Source organism: Drosophila navojoa, chromosome 3 (assembly GCF_054131105.1).
Source record: "Drosophila navojoa isolate 15081-1374.11 chromosome 3, UAZ_NAV_1.0, whole genome shotgun sequence".
NCBI lineage: Eukaryota > Metazoa > Arthropoda > Insecta > Diptera > Drosophilidae > Drosophila > Drosophila navojoa.
The window spans coordinates 28896891-28919259 of record NC_142891.1 but is presented as its reverse complement, the minus strand read 5'-3'; the positions used below and the strand labels follow the sequence as shown (position 1 = coordinate 28919259).

Sequence of the window (22369 nt, the reverse complement as noted above, 5' to 3'; positions counted from 1 at the left end):
TAAAATTTTCCAATGTACATACCTTGAAATATCTATTTTCATTGCGCTCCAATTGCTCTTTGCTTTGATCAAATGTCCAAGGCGGACGAACTGGAAAATCATATGCCTCAAAATAGCGCTCATCGATCTCCCTTTGAGTTGGCGTTAGGATATCCAGTGGACGAAAGCCCTCCTGTTTCATTAGCTCTATTTCCTTTTTGCTTTCTTGTATAAATTGAAGATTGTAACGGTTTACATTCTTGTTTCGACCGCGTGTTAAAGGCTGCTCCATTAGCTTCTTATCAACTATTCTCTCTGGTGCATCGCTGTCTTCGTTTGATTCTTGAGTACTGCGTAAGTACTTAGGTTGACCTATTGTTGTTTTTTTTTTTTTTAATTTGCTGTAATGGTTTTGAACGAATACAATGATTTACCTTTTGAAGAACGTTTTTGTAGTATCTGATCCTTCTTCTTTTTGCCGCTAAAAGCAACTTTTCGTCTCTGTTGCGGCATTTTTATTCGTGAGCCAAATTAATAATTTCTTTGCTCCTTCGTGTCGTAGCTGACGCAGAAATAACACAATATAACGCAGAAAAGAGCCGAGTGGCACATATGTAAATTGACTCGCCTCACTGACCAAACAACAGTCAGTGCTCACCTATAGTATAACATTGCTAATTTGAAACTTATTACGTATTTTCATATTGAAAAACAAATGCTTATGTGACTGTAATGTACATGTATTTATGGGAATTACATATAATTATGTGTTACCGCTGGCATACGCTGTTGCAGTTAAATTCCTTTAATCGGCTTAGGCAATCATGACAGACATATTTCCAATTAACAGTGGACAACAGCTGACTTAATATATTTGTGTGGTGTGTGTGCGTGTAGTACACCACGGTTGAGTGATAGTAGGTTTAACAGTGTGACGTCATTATTTCAGAATATGGTGGGCGCGCGTTTAAATTTGTATAAAAATCAAGCAATTTTAGCACTGATATTTGCCTTGAAACTAGTAGAGTAAATAAAATGAGCTGGGCGGATAATTAAAAGTTCTACATAGATTCATGAATCGGAAAATATAAAGGTTTTTGCAAATTTTTATACTCTAAGGCGATTTCTTAGCATTTATTAATTACCCAATACCTTGACTTCTTTTACTTTTGCATATAACCACAATATCTATGACTTGAATTTGTAAAACTAAAGAGCTACTACTAAGCATTACACGTTTTCCATCAATCCGCATCATTAAACGTAATAATTTCATTCTTTATATTGCAGCATTGTTAGCTTCTGTCTAGGTCTTTAGAGCTGACTCAGGCTGATTATATGTTTTCTTAGGCTTCAATACTCATAATCATGCTCAGTTTTCGCCAACCAATACACCAATTTTATTGCATTCCACTGGATGCTTCTAATATACCAGCAGGTGTGAGTAGCACCTTTGTTGATACAGCTTCAATGTGTACTTTACTTGAATGTATAGATACTATGTATATTGGGATAAATATACCTTATTGATGACAAAAAGTCAGTTAACTTGTCCATCAACCATTCTTTCTGGCATATTGGCCATTTTGGTCATATCATTGCTGCTTTCGAGAGGCCTCTCAATTTATACGCGTATATACTTAGATTCTTTATTGTATGGTAAAAAAATTAGTGATTGACCATTTTTAAGGTATTTACTATTCTTAATTTTGTTTTCAACCACTTAGGCAATCTCTGCTGAAGCGCTCGACAAGCCGGGATAACAGCAGTGGGCCACTTTAGCCTATTTATTTTTAGCCTATCCCGGAAAATTGTCGAAATCTAGCCTTTAAATATTTTGCTTTTATTCATTTTACCATTTTATATTATTTGGCTATCTATAGAAGTAAATCGAACAAAACTAAACTTTTTTGTAGGTCTTTGGCCTAGCATTAGATTTACCATTATATACCATGGTAAATATCATAAATTAATACTAAAATACAAATGATAATATTAAATTTTCGTAGGAAGTATTGACATATAGGGATGCTAGCAAATTCAACTCGTTTCATGAAATTGCATTTTTATACCCTGAACCCATTGAAAATGGGAAATCAGGGTATAATGGTTTTGTTGAAATGTATGTAACAGGCAGAATGATCCGTGGCAGACCCCGCAAGGTATATATATTCTTGATCAGGGCGACAAGCTGAGTCGATTTAGCCCTGTCCGTATGTCTGTGTGTCCGTCCATCTGTCGCGTCGATCTCAGAAGATATAAGAGCTAGAGACTTGAGAATGTCCGTATATATCGCGTGCATATAGAATTTATAACTAAAAAACTTTAACGCATCCCGTTATTTTTTATCGATAAAAACGTTATAGAAAATCAGTTATAAAATTATATCTCCCACATTTTTAGAGCTAGAGTCTCCAAAGAGCTTTCTTACTTGTTTGCAATAGAAATGTTATCATTAATTAAGTCATTAATTGTAATCATTCATATAAGGTTTCTTTAAGAAATATTTAATTGCTTGAATTATATAAACAATATTCCTTTCATCTGTACAGATATGGATTGCGCCGTTATGCCATAATTACGAACTGCCAGAAAAATATATTGATCTTATAAGTTGCAGCGATAACTATGCAACTCTACAGACTGCCACTTAGATAAAATAAGTGCACATTTTTTGCTTTTTTAAGCCTGTTTTTAGATATATATATTTTTAAGAAATTGTTCCTATTTTGTCGGTCAAAATCTGGCACCACTGGATACCAGAGCAAAATCTGAAAATGTGACGTCTGACAAATCTGTTAGTTAACATTAAAAATATCAGAGCTGCTCTTTGCAACCGCTAACGATGTGTCCTATGGTTAGTGGTGCAACCCACTATCTTTTTTAACAGTGCTCTGTGGCACTATCCAAGTTTCACGGTTATAGATATTATACCTTCTTTGTATTAAGATGAAACTCTGAAGATGTTTTTAATTGTAGTCCATCGAAAATATTCCATTTTGCGATAGCTCAAGCTGTTAACGCTTACTGGATATTTTATATTCAATAAATATAATTTATTTAAAGTGAAGCTCATTTGATTAAATTTTGGAAAGTTTCTTTTATTATTCAAAAAATTTGATAGGGAAATGTCTATCTTTCTTTAAGCAGGAGTAACATCCGAAATTTGTCTATTTCTTAAAATGGTTGTATAAATTTAAAAATGTGGTATTTAAATGCTATCACTAACCAGAGATGGTTAGTGATGCTAAATTCATGTATGTTATGCTGCTGTTAAAGAACACTGCCGATAAGTAATTTTGTGCTAGCATTGGCGATCATGGAGCTGTTCAAAGTGCATTGCATAGTGGTCAGTGAAAAGTTCTTCAAATGCCATTAGGGGGTGTAAAGGTTTTAGAGTTTGTGGGACTAGCTCCTGGGCCATTGTGTGGCAAGATACTCGCAGATTTCGGTGCAAGCGTAACCCGCATAGACAAGGTACATACACATTGAAATAGGATTGCAGTTGGTATAACCTTGCAATATTGTTTTAGGTAGCGGATAATTCTTTGGATGTGCTGCACCATGGTAAGCGCACGGTAGTCGTTGATCTAAAAAAGACGTTAGGTCAGCAGATTATCCAACAGCTTGCTCGAAAATATGACGTTATAGTTGAACCATTTCGTCCCGGAGTCATGGAGAAGCTTAATTTGGGCCCTGAACTATTGTGCACCGCCAACCCACGTTTAATTTATGCACGCCTCACGGGATTTGGACAACATGGTCGACTTGCGCCACGTGCCGGGCATGATCTGAATTATGCAGCCGTATCTGGGGTGCTTTCCATGCTGGGCCGCGAACATGAGAAACCAACGGCACCTATCAATCTTTTAGCGGATTTTGCTGGTGGAAGCGTTATGTGTGCATTGGGAATATGTTTAGCATTGTTGGAACGTCATAAATCTGGAAAAGGTCAGGTTGTGGATGCAGCAATGGTTGATGGTGCTGCATATGTCGCTAGCTGGCTATTTATGTCAAGAAACCTTGACATTTGGGGTCACCAGCAACAGCGTGGAAGAAATCTGCTGGATGGCGGCGCTTATTTCTACGACACTTACGAAACAAAAGATGGTCTTTTTATGTCGGTGGCCGCATTAGAGCCGCAATTTTTTAGTTTGATTAAGGAACGATTAAATTTGCCTCAAGAATTGTCGCAATATGGGGAAGAGCATCAAGTCCAAGGTAAACAGCTATTAACCGATATATTCCTAACAAAAACGCAAGCCGAATGGTCAGAAATATTCGAAGATATAGATGCTTGTGTTTATCCTGTGGTGGATTGGCAGCAGGTCCAGAACCATGACCACCACGCTACCCGCCAATCTTTTGGGCGAGTTGGAGGCAGTTCGGTGCCCCGTCCGGCTCCTCGCTTAAGTCGGACGCCTGGTAAACTACGCTCGAGTACACAATTTGATGTAAAGAGCTTTCTTGATGAGCTGGACATAAAACCTGAGAAACTGCGCCAACTGCAGGAGGAAGCAGTATTGATATTGCCAAATAGGCCTAAACTGTAGCTAAATAGTAGTAAATAAAAGTCCATATAACTATTTATTCTTGCATTCAAAATACTTTTATTTCCTTGCACACAAACACGATTACATTTCTTATTCATCACGTACAAACTATCAGTCATCCAGTGCTTAAGATCAATCATTTAAGCCGCAATTTAAACATACTTTTTTTTACAAAATAATTCTCATTTTTGCAGTATAGAAATAATATGAATTCATTCATACTATTCGATTCAAGAACAGCTTGACCAGACGATTAATTTATTTATGTTCGGATTCATACTCTTCACGCATGCTACATAATTCGCAAACACGCGTTTATGGTAAATGACAGTAAAGAAGTTACACATTACTCACTTAAATATATAGCATATTTATTTTTATTTATAACCCGTTGCAAGCACCGCGCGTCAGCGTAACCTCGTCATAATAATTTGATACATCCGTACATTTCAGTATTAGGTACATATTTGCACTTGTAAACGTATGTATATGAACCTGCAATATGCATACAGACATTGTTTTCATTTTCACCATTCGCTTATGTACGTTGCGTTGTGTAAATTTTTCTATTTTTCTGTTAGTTCGTATCGTACGTCCCGCGTAAAGTAATTAATTATAGTCCTTATGTAGTTGTAAGTATTTACGTATGTATTGTATAAGTAGAAAGTCTCAGTTCTCAGTATAAAATCAGTACCATATGTTTCGTTTCAATTAGTTTTGTTTTGATCTCTTTCAATGTAATTTTTTTCTTCTAATTTGTTATTCTTTTTTATATTTTATTCTTGGTTTGTATTCTTACCAACCAGAATTTTATTTTGGATTGCTCTGCTGCGCGTGGTGCTTTTTACATACATATTCACACATCAATCACATACATGCTCATTTTAACAGATGCATTCTGGTTTAAATTCATTGAATAGAACACGATTCAATTTTATGTAAACGTGTTCATATTCGCTCTTGTATTAACCAACCATACCTATACACAGCGACAGTATTTTTTTTTTTTTTTATATTAATGACAAAAGCAGACCGACCATTTAAATTTACACCTTTTGAATTCATTTGTGAATCTGGAATGATATCTGCACACATTCACGCACATTCAGTAGTCATCGTTTTTCTTGCACTCCCAACCGCACATATTTTACAATGTCGATGTATATACAATAATTGTGCAGGGTCAGCTAATTTGGGATTCGAAATGTCTGCATTACTCTCAAATAAGCATCCAATTAAAATACATAAGATTTCATCATCATCATCACACATGCGCACAAGTTTATCAATCATTCAAAATGTGTTACCTGGAAAAAGATACACAAAAGTTGTCATTTCTATTTGCAAAGCGTTCAAATGAAACTTACGTTCACCAATGTGTGATACATTTCCAATTGTCTTCCGGTGTTTTGTTCTCAAACATAGTTCTCATACATGATGCAGTCCGGAATCGAAGCCTCCAGGACACATTAGCAAATTCCGTCCGCAGTGTTTTTTAGACTTAAAGTATTTCTAATCTAATTATTTTGGCAATTCGAATTGAGTGTAAATAGTTGAAATACGTAATTTATGACGAATCGTTATATAGATTGAAAGGTTTATTTAAGAATTACAAGTGAACAGAATGATTTTACTTATGGACGGCAGTGTGATAGTTAAAATCATTCAAAATAATAAGATATTACAAGTTTCTCTGGGTTACTTATGAATGCAAATAACGCTGAATTATGTTTAAATTACTCTAACTGAATGCTTAACGCAAATATGTAGATTTACTTTCAATCTATATTGTAAAATATTTAAAATTCTTAGAAAGATTAGAGAGCTGTTAAAAGATTTTAAACGGGAATTTCTTACATTAAAGTTTTGTTTTACTTTAAATGTATTGTTAAATAATTGCTCAGAAATGTGTTTTTTGTACGGTTTAGTCCATAAATGAGTGATCGTGTGAAATACATAAGATAAAAGTGAGTTTAGTTATTAACAAACTCGCGTCGTGTCGTTATGTCCTAAAAAGTCATATAGTTCGTATGTTGTTTATATATTCCTAAATGTATGTATGTATGTACGCATGTATGTAAAGTGAAGTACTGTAGTGTTACCCTGGTCCGTTGTCGTTAGTTTAGTAGTGCTTTGCTTCTTGGTTTGTTTAACTATATATATACAATTCAATATGATGTTGCAGGTAGTTTTTCGGTTGTTACTGTATTCGTTTTTCATTTCATTTCACATTCGTGTTATATTGATTTCGTACTTAAAATTATTCGAAAATCAGGCCTGGTCTGAATATTGACTGAATAATATTAATGACAGTTTTATGTTCTATATAAAAATTGAATCGCTTTAAATTTATTGTTTTTCCCATATTGTGTCTTCATAATTGGGATTTGTTATTTATTATTGAGGATACATAACGAATTGGCATCCGTTTAAAATCTTTTTCTTTTCTTTTTATCTTTTTTGGTGTTCATTAATTTGTGTTTGGTATATCGTCTATTTTGAAATTCGCTTATAGCTAGTCATTCGTCTTATTTATTGGAAATTTGCTTAATGATCTCTTGAAAAAACTTACATTTAGTAATATCACACAACACGCCACACTCGCGCGCATTTAAAGTGCTTGTATTTATAAGGAGTGGTTCTCGCTCATAACACTTCAATCACAAACCATATAGTTTCAGTTCAGACATCCACATACCTCAGATTCACACTGTAACTAGATATGGAGATTAGTAGCAATTAATAAATCATTCATTTATAATCAATTCATACATGGTACACAGGCATTCATATGGTTCATTCATAAGTCATCAGTCATACCAAAATATTCTGGTAAACGCATATTTGCGCACTCGCAGACTTACACAGTCATACTCTTACACATTTTCTCACACAATGGAAGTGAAACTCCTAGTTGCATTTTGGAATACGCCATTTTATGTATGTCTATAACTAAGAGTTTCATTCCCGCAAATCAACTAATTGGTTGATTTTTTTCTTTTTTCACTTACATAGGATTTTCTTATAAATTATGTCGCAGCCGTAAGATAATTTGTATACAATATTGCTATGTATTTTTATGTAGCTTTAGATTTTTATCGGGATTAATGTTATGTTATAAATTGATACCGATTTATACCTTACATTAACAATTTCATAGAGACATGATCATAATTTTGAATAACATTTTTGTTCTTTTTTTTTGCACCCCTTTTTGTTTTTCTGTAATGTATATAATCGGATTCTTTTTGGGTCATACTGAAATCGTTGTGCTAATAAGCTGCTTAAATGTGAAGTTGTCATAATGCTTATTTAATCTATGTAGTTATTTGGGCTGCAATAACGCTTCTTAGGAAATATCAAATTTACTAATGATCTCACACAAAAATAACAATATAAATATTATAATCATATCAGGATTTGGCTTACAATTTAATTTAAAAACAAAATTGTCTTAAATTTTAAGCGTCGCACAGCAACAATAAATCGGACAAACAAACTTGCAGATAGAATTTTCGAATTCGGACTGAACTGAAAAAAAATGTGTTACAAAAAAAAAAAATAAAATGAATGTTGATTGATTATTTCTTACGAACAATTAAGTGCAACGGGTTACTCACCAGTTTGGCTGCGTACACATATTGGGGTGGAAATAGATTAACACGTAAAAGCCCATTTTACTGAGCTATAACTTGACTGTTAATTTTCTTAATCTCCTTGGCCGCCCATGTACAGAGCATTTTGGTACGCTGACCCTTGGAACGCTTGCCTTCAGCCAGGAAATGTGTAATAACAACATCATCCAACAACGGATAGAGACGTGGACCAAAAGATGTACATAAATCCCCAATGAATCCAGCGACACTTGCCACCATTAAGTCCGAGACTTCACCGTCTTGGGCAATGCGCTTGATAAAGGAAATTATATGCATCAGATGAGGCTCCATGTGGAACACATCTGGATTGGCCGTTTGCTCGACTCCTTTAAGACCTTGAATTATACCGGTGTATGCCTCTAGAACACTTTCCCGCAATTCATTTATGTACTCTGTCATGTGGTAGTTGCTGGAATCCACCTAGGTAAAAAAAAATACCGTTAATAGACATTTCAAACAATAATGTGATTGACATCACCTGTAAATCGGACGCTGCCCGCAACATGTCCATAACTACATTTAGATATTTGAGAAAATCGCTCCCAATGCTTAGGGCCATATCGCCAAAGGCAGATAGAATTTGTGGTTTCACACTGCGATGAAGATTGGGCTCGGAGAGATCGCTCATCAATACGGAAATTATTTCATCGCAGTAGGGTACCATTAGGTGCTTTAATGCGCGACAAATATCACTAGTAAGTCCAATGGATGCACAGCATACTTGATATTCTTGATGATTCTTAAGTCCCATGATAAGGAAATCTTTAAAGGCTGGCATGTATTTGACAAATTGAAAGCCAAGTAGTTCGACCAGCGTAGAGAGGGCCAGGAAAGCGTCCTCCTGAACACCACCCGACTTTCCGGCACTTGAGCTGAACATTGTCAGAATTGCTGTCATAATGGCGTCTGAAATTTGTGGAGCATCCTCCTCGCGCACCTTGCGTAGCACGCTCTGCAGAGTGGCACAGAGTAGGGATTGTAGGTCATTAAACTGGTGCCGATCGCTGTGGTTGCTGATGTGACTCTCCATCTGCATAACTTGGTTAAGACGCTCTAATATGACAATCGTCGTATGCTGGACAACCAAATAACAATCCAGAGGCGAATTCTTTATCATATTCATTAAAGCCTCATAGGCAGCACTGCGCAAATTGGCCTGTGCGCCATCTGAACGATCAGTGGCTTCCAACAATTGGGTGATAATAAACTCAAAGTATGGTGAGAGCGCATACGTCTCTGGCGTGTCTCCTTCGGTTGTGACGGCAGCTTCGTAAGCAGCATCCGAAAGGCCTATAAACGCCCAGCAAACATTGGCAGCCACACGGGGTTCCGACTTAAGACTCTTGACGAAGCACTCGAGCAATGTTTGTAGATAAGTTTTGTTTATAGCAGCTTCTGGAATAACCTGATAAGTAAAAAGAGTTTTGCAATTTACATATTTATATACAATGTATATGTGTAATACACAAATAAAATAAATAAATATATTATAACAAGTAAAATGATGCTCTCGGGCGCTACAGATTGTTTAATACATGGTCAAAAAACAGTTGTTCTATTATTATTATTATATTTCATTCCTATATACCACGCTTCAAGACTTGGCATATGAATAGAGGACGTAAACAGTAGTAATATAGTCATTACCTTTTGCTGTAATAATCGTAAAATTTTAAAAGCACCTTTTGCGATTTGCCACGCCCAAATTTTAATTTTTAAACTTTAGTATTACGATAATTTGTATAAGTTTGATCCGCCTCTAATGGATGTGGAGTTATATTTATATGGGATCTGAATAATTATTAAACTTAAAATCTTTAGGAGATTGCCAAACGGCCTTATCAGATGCCGGAAATAGTATATCCCGATTTGTCGTTATCAGGTTCCAAATCTCAACTCTAGTTTAAATACGGACAGACATCATACACCTCAGGAATAAGTATATATTATCATTTATAGAAATATTTGGCACTGTTGAACCAACACGCGATAGAAATCTATTGTATAGGAAAAGCAATAAATAAGCTTCAACTCACATCGCATATCCGTCCAAAGGTCCAAGCTGTTGTGTCGCGAACGATTACACTGGAATCGTACATAAGGCGTATCAGGGTGGGCATCGCTTGCTCAACAAGTGGTTTAAGCGTGTTGGGTTCTAAGCCATTGAGTACTGCACCAAAAGTCATCACTGCAGCATCTCGGTAGCGCCAATTCGGCGATTCAATATTTTCCTTAATAAAAGGCAAAACATGCGGCACAATTTCGTCCTCGCAGCATGTGGCCAAAAGCATCAAGCATACTGAGGCAGCTTTAGCCGGACTCCAGTTATCTTCATCGTCGCATTCGTCTTGGTTAGTAAGTTTCTCAACTAGAACCGGAGTTAAAAACTGAAGAGCACCACGTGCATAATGTTTGGAGACTCGTTGCGGCGCACGGCCCTGGTCGGTGGCCTCTTGGCTCTCAATGGCAAGATCAATTTCCTCATCGCTTACATTTGACCAAAACTCTATTCCCTGAAGAGCGATTGCATCATTTTCGGACTTCATGGCCTCCAAAGTAATTGGGAACAGTGCTTGGGCCATGTACGGCTCCATGAATTGGTAGTACAGCGACATGATCTTAACTAAACATTGCAAGGCAGCAACACATATCTGTGTGTCTGTGCATTGTGTTGCCTCACACACTACTTCCATGATAAAATTTCGCTCCATGTCCTTCTCAAAGTTTGCCTTTGTGAACTCTAATGAGTTGTAAAGCGCTGTCGTGGCAGCCAATCTTACATGATTACTGGGCTCCTGCTTGCGCATTCCATGTATGATGGCCGTAAGTACTTGATTGGATTGATTTTCAAGAACGCCGTATCGGATATCCTGGCAAATATAACCTATTGCCTCTAGCGCAGCTTCGCGGTGCATTTCGCTGGAGCCCTCATGGACAACCTTGTTGACAAGCGTCTGTATTAAAATGCCCCATCGATTGATGGGTAACTCAATGACAGCTACATAGGCAACGCATTGGGCAGCACATGATGGTCGAGTGTTTTCGGTGCCCAAAGCAGCAAGTATCTATGAATATATAACATTAATTTAAACACTTTTGCTTAGTGGTAAAGGTATTTGTTAGTACTAAATATTAAATACAAGAAAGTTTCACAAGATGTAATTAAAAAACTTATTCCGAATACACTATCAAATTAAAAAATTCATACTTATTGGTTATAAAGCAGAAACTATACGAATACAGACTAAGTTTTGTTGAACTTATACATTATATTATATAATTATATATACGGTTACTTACATTATTTTTTATAAGTTCGCGGGCTTCGTCAGGAAACTGGTGCCAGCGCTCCTGATACTGAAGACTGATCTTCTCATCCTTGCTGGTTAAGTGATTTTTCAATTGAAGACCAGCTGCCATGCGCGCTACAGCGCTATTTGTTGTATCAACTAGAATTTTGGATAGCGCCTTTAAAAATTCAGTCAGATTGCTGGCGGCAGCCTGCTCCAGGAAGTTCTTCGCCGAAAGCAATTCATTTTTGTCTAAGAAAAATAAATTTGAGGTTAGGCTGAATCGTTTACAATGGTGTTTTACTTTTTGATTAGTTTATAAAGTAAAATTTTATTATTACAAAAATATATGAATGAATTTATTATATTTATATACATACACTAATACATATAAATATAGTTAGTATGTACATATATGTATGTCATTGTGTATAGCAACCAAATATACACTTCGACGTTGCAACCCTGCGCAACATACGCGTCACTGCCGCCGACGTTGCGTCGGAGCCTATAACAAAATGGCTTTTTGGTTGGCCCTGAGCAACTAAACTTAGGTGCATTGGTGTACATATATGTACATGTATGTAGGTGCTTGCCTTAATTGAAATTTTCGTACATATGTATATGCATACATGCAGCTTTAAAGGATATTTAATATTTACCTGGTGAGACCGTCTTCTCCAAGATAACAATTAGTTGGCGTGTTATGTCCGAAGTCATTTTAGTGCTCTTACTTTCGATTCCGTGCAAATGCCGAAGCTGTTAGGGCGCGAATTGGTGGAATTTTTTTTTCGTAATCGCTTAGCTTTCTAGTGTGTATGTATATGTGAATTAGACAATACCGAGCAGCTGCCAAATAGGTAAACGAATATTAATTTTTGCTTTATTAATTGACGATGAAACGCACACTTTGGGAATACTGTGTCCTCCTAAAATTGATTTTTTCGCTTAGAATACTTACTCACTTTGCGTGTCTGTTTCCCCTTTGTCTGCGCGCTCCTGATGCTGTGTTGCTATTTCGATTTTGCCTATTCCAACTGTCAAAAAACGCGGGACCAGAAAAACTTTCGCTCTAATTGTGAATATATGTAACTTGAATTTGTCTAGCTTCAATTAACTTGAAACAAGAAGTTTTATGTTGACTAAACGTAAATTGTAAAAGAAAGACAAGCAGGCCGGCTCTGAATAATTCTCGACTCCACATGGAAAACTGCTGCGCGTCAATCATTTTGAAAGGTGGCAACTCGTGGCTTGCTCATAGCTGTCAGTTGAATTTAAATTTGATGCGTTTCAAAAATTGTAAAGTCAAAAGTGCACATATGAAGCAAACAGATTTATAGATATATAAATTGGCCTATTCATAATATAATATTTCGGCTTTCAAGAAAACATTTCTAAAAAACAAAGTTTTTCCATAAAAGAAACTCTGTTGTTATTTAGACGAGTTGGCACGCCTAAAAGTGGCAGCGCCGTTTTTGCGATTGCATAGTGCTGACGTTTATCAGAAAGAAATACGCCGAAAAAAGAAACAAAATTTGACAAGTTCTCGGCAAGGTACGCTCAAATAGACACTGTCGAGAGCACTGCAGAAACAGCTAATGTTCTGGTAACAATCCCTAGATGGTTGTTACAGCAAATTTTACCGTAAAACTTTGTAAATCCGCATGAACCTGACTGAGTATTCGTTTTTAGTTGTCAAAACACCAAGAATGATACCGTCACGGAGCCGTTTCACCATGGCTCTGTCATCTCCAGTGGCACTGGTGATCTTACTGCTCAACACGTTGACGATTTGTAAAGCCTTTTATTTGCCTGGCCTGGCTCCAGTGAACTACTGCAGGAAATCGGATGTGTCCAGTACATGCAAGGTATGTGTGTAAATGTACATATGTATGTACATACATATGTGTAATTCTTGTGCTTAGCGTTATAAAAAGCTCTGTACATCGTAAGGGACTCGTTCGTTTCGTTTCCTCTAAACTATACTCAAAGTAGTGATAAGATTCCCATGAGTATTACATATGTATGTATACCATTTCGAACTATGTGGACTGCGCGGTGGTCTGCTGACGTAGAGCGTTTTATTTGGCATTATCCAAACTACATACATATGTATGTATGTATATTAACTTCATACTATGTACATATGTATACTTTTACATGAAAGTTCATACATATGTACATATGCATGTCTAATGTTTATATACACACATACATATGTATATAAGACTGTTAGCTCAGTTGGCAAGATCACATATGACAAGACACTCGTTTAGTTTATCATTCTTTTCCATTCTAGCCAGATCATTCTCTTTAGGGAACATTTGTTTTTATTTACAACGAAGTAATACATACTTAAGAAGTATAGTTAAGTTGTCTATTTTATAAAATCTTAGAAATATGTTATCTTAAATATGTAAAATTGGTTTTTATTTTTTCGAGCAGTACGAAATGGAATATTCGGTCTCATATATAGTTGCGTCTTTCTATTTCATTATTTAGTCTGATGTCATTTTGTATGTTAATCGCTTAAATACTGAGGAATCAAATCTACCGTTTGAGTACCACCACTTCGATTTCTGTCTTGGGAAAGAGGAAAACTCTCCTGTAGAGAACTTAGGACAAGTAGTGTTTGGCGAACGTATACGCCCTGGTCCTTATCAAATACAGTTTTTGGATGATGTTGAATGCAAAGTGGTAAGTAGGATAAATTACATATTTAAGTAGCGTATTGTTAATTAAATTTTTTTGACTGCAGGCATGTCGCAAAAACTATACCGGTGGTGATGCGGACAGCGATCGGCGAATGATGGTACTTAAAAAGGGTATTAGTCTTAATTATCAGCATCATTGGATAGTAGATAACATGCCTGTTACCTGGTGTTACCAGCTTGAGACGGGCAAGCAGTACTGCAGTATTGGATTCCCAATGGGCTGTTTGGTTCGTCCAGATGGCGATGGTTGTCCCATCAACCTACCATACAAACGGACCTTGCACTACTATCCATTCAATCATGTGGATCTGGAAATAACTTATCACAGTGGCGCCCGCGAGGATTGGGGTATTGGCTTTGGTAGTAGTGGTCGCATTATATCCGTCAAGGTCACTCCAAAGTCGTTGAGTCACGCTGATCCCAGCAAACCAAACTGTTTGGGCACAGAGCCGTTGGCCATACCTGAAAGCTCCCTTAAGAATGGTGTATTTCTGGAAATTGTTTATACATATTCCGTGAAATTTGTGCTGAATAATTCAGTGAAATGGTCCTCGCGCTGGGATTATATTTTGGAGTCGATGCCGCATACAAATATTCAATGGTTTTCTATACTCAACTCGTTAGTTATTGTTCTCTTCCTGAGTGGTATGGTGGCTATGATTATGTTGCGAACTTTGCACAAAGATATAGCACGATATAATCAGATGGACAGTGGTGAAGACGCACAGGAGGAATTCGGATGGAAACTTGTTCACGGGGATGTATTCAGGCCACCACGTAAAGGAATGCTCCTGTCTGTTTTCCTTGGCTCCGGTGTGCAGGTGTTGGCAATGTCTATGGTCACGCTGGCTTTCGCTTGTCTTGGTTTTTTGTCACCAGCAAATCGTGGAGCTTTGATGACTTGTTCTATGGTGTTGTTCGTGTCGTTGGGAACACCCGCCGGATACGTTTCAGCTAGAATCTATAAGAGCTTTGGCGGTGTGAAATGGAAGAGCAACGTCATACTCACATCTCTTGTTTGCCCAGGGTAAATTTCAACAAGATTTTTAGTTACAAATTATGAAATTTTTATTATTTTCCTTATAGAGTCGTTTTCTCGCTTTTCTTTGTGATGAATCTTGTCCTTTGGGGCGAGAGCAGCTCTGGGGCTGTGCCTTTCAGTACGCTGATTGCCTTGTTGGCCCTGTGGTTTGGAGTCTCAGTGCCTTTGACCTTTGTTGGTGCCTACTTTGGTTTTCGCAAGCGAGTGAGTTATATCTATTGAATTTATCTGATTTAGTTTTGCCGTAAAGATATTAGACATTAACATTTTTTTATTATGTTTATTGCAGTCTCTTGAGCATCCAGTGCGCACCAATCAAATTCCGCGTCAAATTCCCGATCAGTCAATCTACACGCAGCCTATTCCTGGTATTGTTATGGGTGGAGTTTTGCCATTTGGCTGCATTTTTATTCAGCTATTCTTTATATTAAGTTCGTTATGGTCAAATCAGATGTACTATATGTTCGGATTTCTCTTTCTCGTATTCCTGATACTTGTCATCACATGCTCCGAAACAACAATCTTGCTTTGCTATTTTCATCTATGCGCAGAAGACTATCATTGGTGGTGGCGATCATTTCTTACCTCGGGCTTTACAGCCGTTTATTTGTTCATATATTGCTGCCACTACTTTTTCACAAAGCTCTCAATTAAGGACAGCGCTTCGACGTTTCTTTACTTTGGCTACACAGCTATCATGGTATTCCTGTTCTTTTTGCTAACCGGCACAATTGGCTTCTTTGCATGCTTCTGGTTCATACGAAAAATCTATAGTGTTGTCAAGGTCGATTAGGCGCATAAATCAAGTATTTATACAATATGTGTGCTCGTGTGTTTTTTATGTGTAGCCACAATTTATACTTAAGCCTAATGTGTGTGATTTCTGCGCTGTGGGTGACCAGCCGGTTTTCTGTTTATTATAATGATCTTATTAATGTACGACTACTTATATAATACATAATGTATATTTTTATGTATATAAATATGTGAGTATGTTGTAGTACCGAAGCGCGCAATAATATTTAGTATAAATCAGAAAATACGAGAGAAGAGGGTGCAAATCCATTGTGTAAGTTACATGTTTAAGAAACAATTTATAAACAATTTTTGGCATGCATTCAAATAAACATCCTATTCTCTATATAAACGTATTTCGGAAAAATAAAAGATTTAAAACAAAAATAATGAAAATTATATAAATTAAATTAACACACATTTAACCGTCGTTATTTATTAATTTTTAATTATATATACCTTTCCTTTTGTTTATTCTTGAAAAACAAAAGCCAATTAATTTTTACCGAAGCTTGGATTACAAGGATAAAGATATGTGTAATATTTTAAAAGTATGTACCCTAGTTTAAAGTAATAAAAAACCGACTTGGAATTAAAAAATAAATCATAAAATCAGATTCGAAAATGTTACCTTTCTCTTATTGACTTTACACAAGGGTTGCAACCCTTCCCATTGCATCATATGACAGACATTTTTAGGGCTTCTGCTAAACGGAGAAATTGTCTTTAAACGTATTCCAAGAAATTGTAGAGCGTTCAATCCACTAGACAAATGACAAGCCAAATTGTGGAAAGTGAAGATGAGTTCGAAGAGTTCTCGGAGCTGCAGCAACATAGCAAGCCCAAGGCGCAACCGTCGGTGGATGTAAGTATCCTCGTTGCTCTGGAAATATGTATTGTAAGCTACAGTGGATAGCGTTTTAGGAAGCTTTTGATTTGGATGATTTGCTGCCAGTCATTGGTGAGTTCGGCAAGTACCAGAAGCTTCTCGTCTTTGGCATTTGCCTGCCTGCCTGCATACCATGCGGATTTTGTGCTTTCAACCAACTCTTCATGGCCGACACCCCTGAAGATTATTGGTGTCGGGTTCCGGAGCTTCTTCAAATGGATCTTGAGCAGCGCAAATATTTGGCTATACCTAAGGAAATGGTAAGTTCATGCAGTCCGACTTAAGTTTTAAGTTATAGGTCCGTTTGTAAGTCCCTTGTACCTTTATTCAACCTTAGGAGAACGACAAGTTGGAATTCAGCAAATGTTATACATATGGCGTCAACTGGACACAGTTTCTTGACTCTATTGAATACACTGATGAAAGTACTATAACACTGGAGCCTAATAGCAGCTGGCCATTGGTTAAATGTAGTCAAGGGTGGGAGTACAACACGACCAGTGTCTGGTCCTCGATTGTGATTGATGTGATTAAAGAAACATATACACAGCTACAATTAATCTACATCTAGTCCCATTTAGAGCCGCTCTTTGCCACTCATTTCCTAGTCATTCAGGAACCCTGATCTGATTACAGACACTTGCATAATAATAACGTTAAATTTGTTAACAGTTTGATTTGGTATGCGATCAAGACATATATCCCACGATTGGATTGGCGGCTCTCAACTGTGGAGGTCCGGTCGGTGTATATCTGTTTGGATTGCTTAACGATCGAGCAGGCCGGCGACTCTCTTACTTCGCCTGCCTGGCTACACTTCTGGCGGGCAGTTTGATGACATCGCTGAGCACGGACTTTTGGACATGGGCAGGAAGTCGAGTGATTGTTGGGTTGACTATACCTGCAGTATATCAGATACCCTTTATCATTTGTAAGTAGATCTGCGAGCAGATAACGAACATGTACACCATTATTCCCTGGTTTTCCATAATATTCAATGGGTGTAATATGTAGTATATACATATACATATGTAGTATATAATCTAAACCAGTTGGAAATCTGAGAACATTTTATTCTTGAAATGTTTCACAGCAACAAACCCTATTGTCAGTTAACTAAGGATTTACTAAAAAATATATGAATAAAATGACAAACCTAAAAAGAATACATTTATATTTCTTATTAGGTTTGGAGCTAAAATCAACTAATAAAGTAAGCAGATCAATATTTTCCCACAGATAGTCCGTTCGGTATGGGATTTTGGTCCCGAGTGATTAATATGCCACTTTTTTACATGTCTCTTTTGCAGCTCTGGAATTAGTAGGCGAGAAGTATCGATCTTTTGTGACTGTAATGACGTGCACATTTTATACGTCAGGTATAATGCTGCTCTCGTTGGTTACCTATCTGGAGCGGGACTGGGTGCGTCTCTCATACTACACATCCTTACCCTTTTACTCCTACTTCCTATACATATTCATAATGCCTGAGTCTCCACGTTGGCTTCTCATGCGTGGACGTCTGGAAGAGGCGCTGCGAATACTTGAGCGCATGGCACGCGTCAATGGACAACAATTCCCTGAAGTAGTGCATAGCAAATTAGAGGCTCAAATCCAGCGAGATAAACTACGCGAAGAGAAGAAGAAGGTGGCTAATGTAGGCCTCCTAGATCTATGCCGCACGCCCAACATGCGTCTAAAGACAATCTTGATCACACTTAGCTGGTTCGCCAACGAGACCGTCTACTTGGGTCTCAGCTACTATGGACCATCACTTGGCACCAATCAATATGTAAGCTTCTTTTTGTCGGCAGTTGTCGAGATTCCAAGTTACTTATGCTGTTGGTACTTTATGGACACTTGGGGACGACGTTGGCCTCTAAGCTTATCAATGATATTGGGGTAAGTCTATCAAGACTGTTGATATTTGATTTGGGAATTAGTATATTGGTTTTGTGCAATGTCCGTCTTGTCCGTCCCTCTGTCCGTATGAACGCAAATCGGATAAAACGGTATCCTAGAATTTTTAAGATAGAACGTTAAAGTTTTGCACTTGAGTTAATGCTATGATTCTATAACTATGTTATGATTCTATATGACTATCGAAACAGTCGGGCGTTACCGTTGTGGTTGGGCGTTACCGACTGCGGAATACTCAATCACACCCCATCAGCAATTTGGTAGCCAAGTTTTGCTCTAATACTGTAGAAAATTCAGTATTTTCTCATCGAGACACTTCATTTTTGGCCAGCTCATAGAACAAGCTAACCGTAACCTAGCTGCAAAATTTGAGTGTTACGCTCCAAAAATTAAAAATATGCCACGCTCCTAAAGAGGCGTAACAATATTATTTGGGGAATCGATAGAGGAGGTTACTAGTAACTTAACTATCCAAATATTAAGCTTTTTAGCTTTTATACTTCAGGAGATACAAACTTTTGCGTTTTGCCACGCCCCTTGTGGGCGGACATATATTCAACAAAGCTTTTTCGTCTTGGGAGGTCAGCCCGAGTATATATACCAAATTTGAGCATCAATCGTGTACAAAATATAGCAGAATTAACAAAATCACTATATCTTCAGATCCGATTTGGCACGCCCTTAAAAGGCGTAAATATATAATTTTTGTATTAATCTTTATAGAATCATAACATTAGCTCATGTGCAAAATTTTAACGTTCTAGCTTAAAAACTCTAGGAAATACAGTCTTATCCGGTTTGCCACGCCCCCAATGGGCGTAGATATATCCGCCATAGCTCGTGATTTTGGGTGGTCGATGCGGATCTGCATTCCAAATTTCAACTGTCTAGCTATTCAACTAATATGATTTCTGGCATATCGGGAAATGCGTTTTCTGATTTGCTAGGCGTATCGGGAAAATTTTAATACAAGTTTCAATTCTCTAGCTTGAATAACGCCGACAAAATTTTGCGTTCATACGCACAGTCGGACAGCAAGACGGACATTGCACAAAACCAATATACTCATTTCACTTTTGTGAATGAGTATAAAAATGTTTTGCCTATGACTTTTAGGGGCGTGGCAAATCGGACCTGCAGATATAATGATTTTTCAGATTTTGCTATATTTTGGACACTATTGATGCTCGAGACCTCAAGTTTTTTATGGTGTCTATGCCCAGTAGGGGTATGGAAAATCGAAAAAATCTGTGTTCTCTACAGTATTAGAGCCAAACTTAGCTACTAAATTGCTGATAAGATGTGAATGAGTTCCCTCTGTAGTTGGTAACGCCCACCTACAACGTTCTTAGTCGTTTCTTTTGTTTCGTATACCGGCCACAAATTCAACCTTTTCTCGCTCCAAGTTTTCATTGGGCGTATTTCAAATACTAGAGACATGCACTTTAACTTTTACCTATGCATTTTAATATATGATAGTAAATTTGCAAGAAAAGATGTGAAACAATTAAGTTCCCATAGTAAGCGAGTGTGTGTGTACTACAGCAAATCAGTGAAAATGTTAATATGAGTTCAGGAGTCTAGCTGTCTCGTCTTTTAGTTCCTTTTATATAACTAGCTGGCCCGGCAAACGTTGCATTGCCCTATCCATTATTTCTAGGTAAAAAATTAGTGGCTTCTTCGTTTGTTACACAGTCGATAGATTTGATTGAATACAGAGTACCAACGATTTTATTTTGAATTATAAAATTAAGGTCATCCACATCTTTATTTTTAACCGCCAAAATTGCTCGCTCACATGACCATTTAGTGTTTTTGTGGAAAGCAAGTATTCGTCAAATTTTTTTAGTATTTTTAAGATCTACTATCCTACTCGTAGCGGAGACAAAACCAACAAATCAAAAACCATGAAAATTGGTCCAGCAGATCTCAAGTTATAAGTGTAGGAACACTTTTACACAACTCTCTTTATATATATATATATATATATATATAATATATATATATATATATATATATATATATATATATATATATATATATATATATTTAGTATTTAGTTCTATTTGAATAACTATTATTTAATAATATATCATCTTGTCTTCAATATAGTGGAGTGGCATGTGTTATAACTGTGATGCTACCTGACAATGCCATAGATGAGACTTTAATATTATATCTCATATCAAAAGCTCTACTTTCGGCATCATTCTTGATCATTTACCCATTTGCCGGCGAGTTATATCCTACGCAGGTTCGCGGCATAGGCATTGGAGCATCCAGCTACATAGGAGGCTTGGGACTTATCGTGATACCCTTCGTTACGTACCTGGGTAAAGAAAATTTAAAGCTTCCATTGGTAATAATGGGATTTGTTTCGATGCTGGGGGGCTTGACCGGATTGCGGTTGCCGGAGACCTTGCATCATCGTTTGCCCCAGACCATTGAAGAGGGTGAAGAGTTTGGCAAGGGTTGGCAACTCAAGGATTGCTTCCGATGTAAACCACAACGGTAAATCTAATTCTTAATTTGAAAATTGTTAAATTTTGCGTAATCAATTTTATTATCATTAAAGTGATATCCACTCACCACCAGCTTCCTATGAAAACCTGGATGTACTTGGGGGCCCTTCAACCAATGCTTCCGATGTCGAACTAGAGTTAAAGGATAATCGTCGCCAACGTCAGCTGCCTCGAATTAATGAGCGCACACCACTCGATACTAGCAATTCGAACAGTGGCAGTACTGGAAGGCAGCATCGGTCTTCGATGAAGCGATTGGTCCGCCAGATGAGTGTAATGGATACTCAACGCACTCACGACGGGACCATGCAGCTTACACATTGGATATGAGTGCTTCAGAAAGCATATGAATGCATATTTAAATATATCGAAACGTCTATTTTACATACAAATATAGTCTCCAATGATGACTTATTGACTTATTGTAAGCAACAATTAAAAAAAATTCCAAAAGCAGATACATATACTCATAAAAATAGGATCTAATATTGTCATTTGAAGTTGTCCTCAAATTTTTTTAGTCCTTGAAGTATCATCAGTTCAGTATAAGTTTTTTTTATTATTAAAAAAAAAAATAAGACGTATAACGGGGAATCAATGTATAATGGTTTTGTTAAAAGTATGAAACAGGCAGAAAGAGGAGTGGTAGACCCCACAAGGTAGATATATCGACGAGCTGAGTCGATTTGGCCCTGTCCGTCTGTCTGTCCATCTGTCTGTCCGTCCGTATGTCCGTATGTTTGCATGCGTCGATCTCAAAAGATATACGAGCTAGAGACTTAAATTTTTATTCTTAGGTCATTGTATATCACGCGCATATCGAGTTTTTCTTCAAAAATCGAGTCATTTAATTATATCTCCTAAACCTTAAATACAGTCTTAAATAAAAGTAGACTTATATGTACTTTTATTTTATTTCGATTTTTGTTTCAATATATCAAACCCCTCTCCAACACCTTTATAAAAGGCGTATTTCAAATACTTGATACTTGTGCTTTGGCGTACAAGT

General features: G+C 37.0%; 5 protein-coding genes across 12 annotated transcripts in view; 3 read left to right on the top strand and 2 right to left on the bottom strand.

Annotated features, from left to right (window-relative positions):
• The window catches only part of Ns4 (Nucleostemin 4), a 139353-nt gene extending 138589 nt beyond the window's left edge, over positions 1–764 (bottom strand). For both annotated transcript variants that reach the window (XM_089257669.1, XM_030387879.2), the window contains exons 1-2: positions 414–764; positions 23–351 (exon numbers count right to left, since the gene is read on the bottom strand). In XM_089257669.1, coding sequence (XP_089113795.1) covers positions 23–351; positions 414–492 — 408 coding nt within the window. In that variant the 5' untranslated portion in view covers positions 493–764. The remainder of the gene's footprint in view (positions 1–22; positions 352–413) is intronic.
• Positions 765–3253: 2489 nt separating this feature from the next.
• Amacr (Alpha-methylacyl-CoA racemase) lies at positions 3254–4584 on the top strand. The gene is made up of 2 exons (XM_018098890.3): positions 3254–3456; positions 3513–4584. The coding sequence occupies exons 1-2, from the start codon at positions 3349–3351 to the stop codon at positions 4530–4532; spliced, it is 1128 nt and encodes a 375-aa protein (XP_017954379.1). The 5' UTR covers positions 3254–3348; the 3' UTR covers positions 4533–4584.
• Positions 4566–12722, bottom strand: Fs(2)Ket (Importin subunit beta Fs(2)Ket). 6 transcript variants are annotated; one of them, XM_089258348.1, is made up of 9 exons: positions 12440–12722; positions 12141–12327; positions 11489–11730; positions 10225–11253; positions 8667–9593; positions 8153–8608; positions 7105–7248; positions 5900–6044; positions 4566–5839 (listed from the first exon to the last, which is right to left on the bottom strand). In XM_089258348.1, exons 2-6 carry the CDS (start codon positions 12196–12198, stop codon positions 8210–8212), a joined length of 2655 nt encoding a protein of 884 aa, XP_089114474.1. In that variant the 5' UTR covers positions 12199–12327; positions 12440–12722; the 3' UTR covers positions 4566–5839; positions 5900–6044; positions 7105–7248; positions 8153–8209. The 6 variants fall into 6 exon arrangements, with proteins under 6 accessions (XP_089114474.1, XP_089114475.1, XP_017954374.1 ...); XM_089258349.1 differs by having other exon boundaries at positions 5900–6032; XM_018098885.3 differs by lacking the exons at positions 4566–5839; positions 5900–6044 and having other exon boundaries at positions 6970–7248.
• Positions 12723–12886: 164 nt separating this feature from the next.
• On the top strand, positions 12887–16654 carry TM9SF2 (transmembrane 9 superfamily protein member 2). 2 transcript variants are annotated; one of them, XM_089258350.1, is made up of 6 exons: positions 12887–13032; positions 13171–13346; positions 13981–14175; positions 14237–15219; positions 15279–15438; positions 15524–16654. In XM_089258350.1, the coding sequence occupies exons 2-6, from the start codon at positions 13188–13190 to the stop codon at positions 16025–16027; spliced, it is 2001 nt and encodes a 666-aa protein (XP_089114476.1). In that variant the 5' UTR covers positions 12887–13032; positions 13171–13187; the 3' UTR covers positions 16028–16654. The 2 variants fall into 2 exon arrangements, with proteins under 2 accessions (XP_089114476.1, XP_017954376.1); XM_018098887.3 differs by lacking the exon at positions 12887–13032 and having other exon boundaries at positions 13100–13346.
• Positions 16652–21692, top strand: CarT (Carcinine transporter). The gene is made up of 7 exons (XM_030387874.2): positions 16652–16894; positions 16954–17178; positions 17256–17444; positions 17591–17849; positions 18229–18820; positions 20951–21349; positions 21414–21692. Exons 1-7 carry the CDS (start codon positions 16802–16804, stop codon positions 21688–21690), a joined length of 2034 nt encoding a protein of 677 aa, XP_030243734.1. The 5' UTR covers positions 16652–16801; the 3' UTR covers positions 21691–21692.
• Positions 21693–22369: the final 677 nt, after the last annotated feature.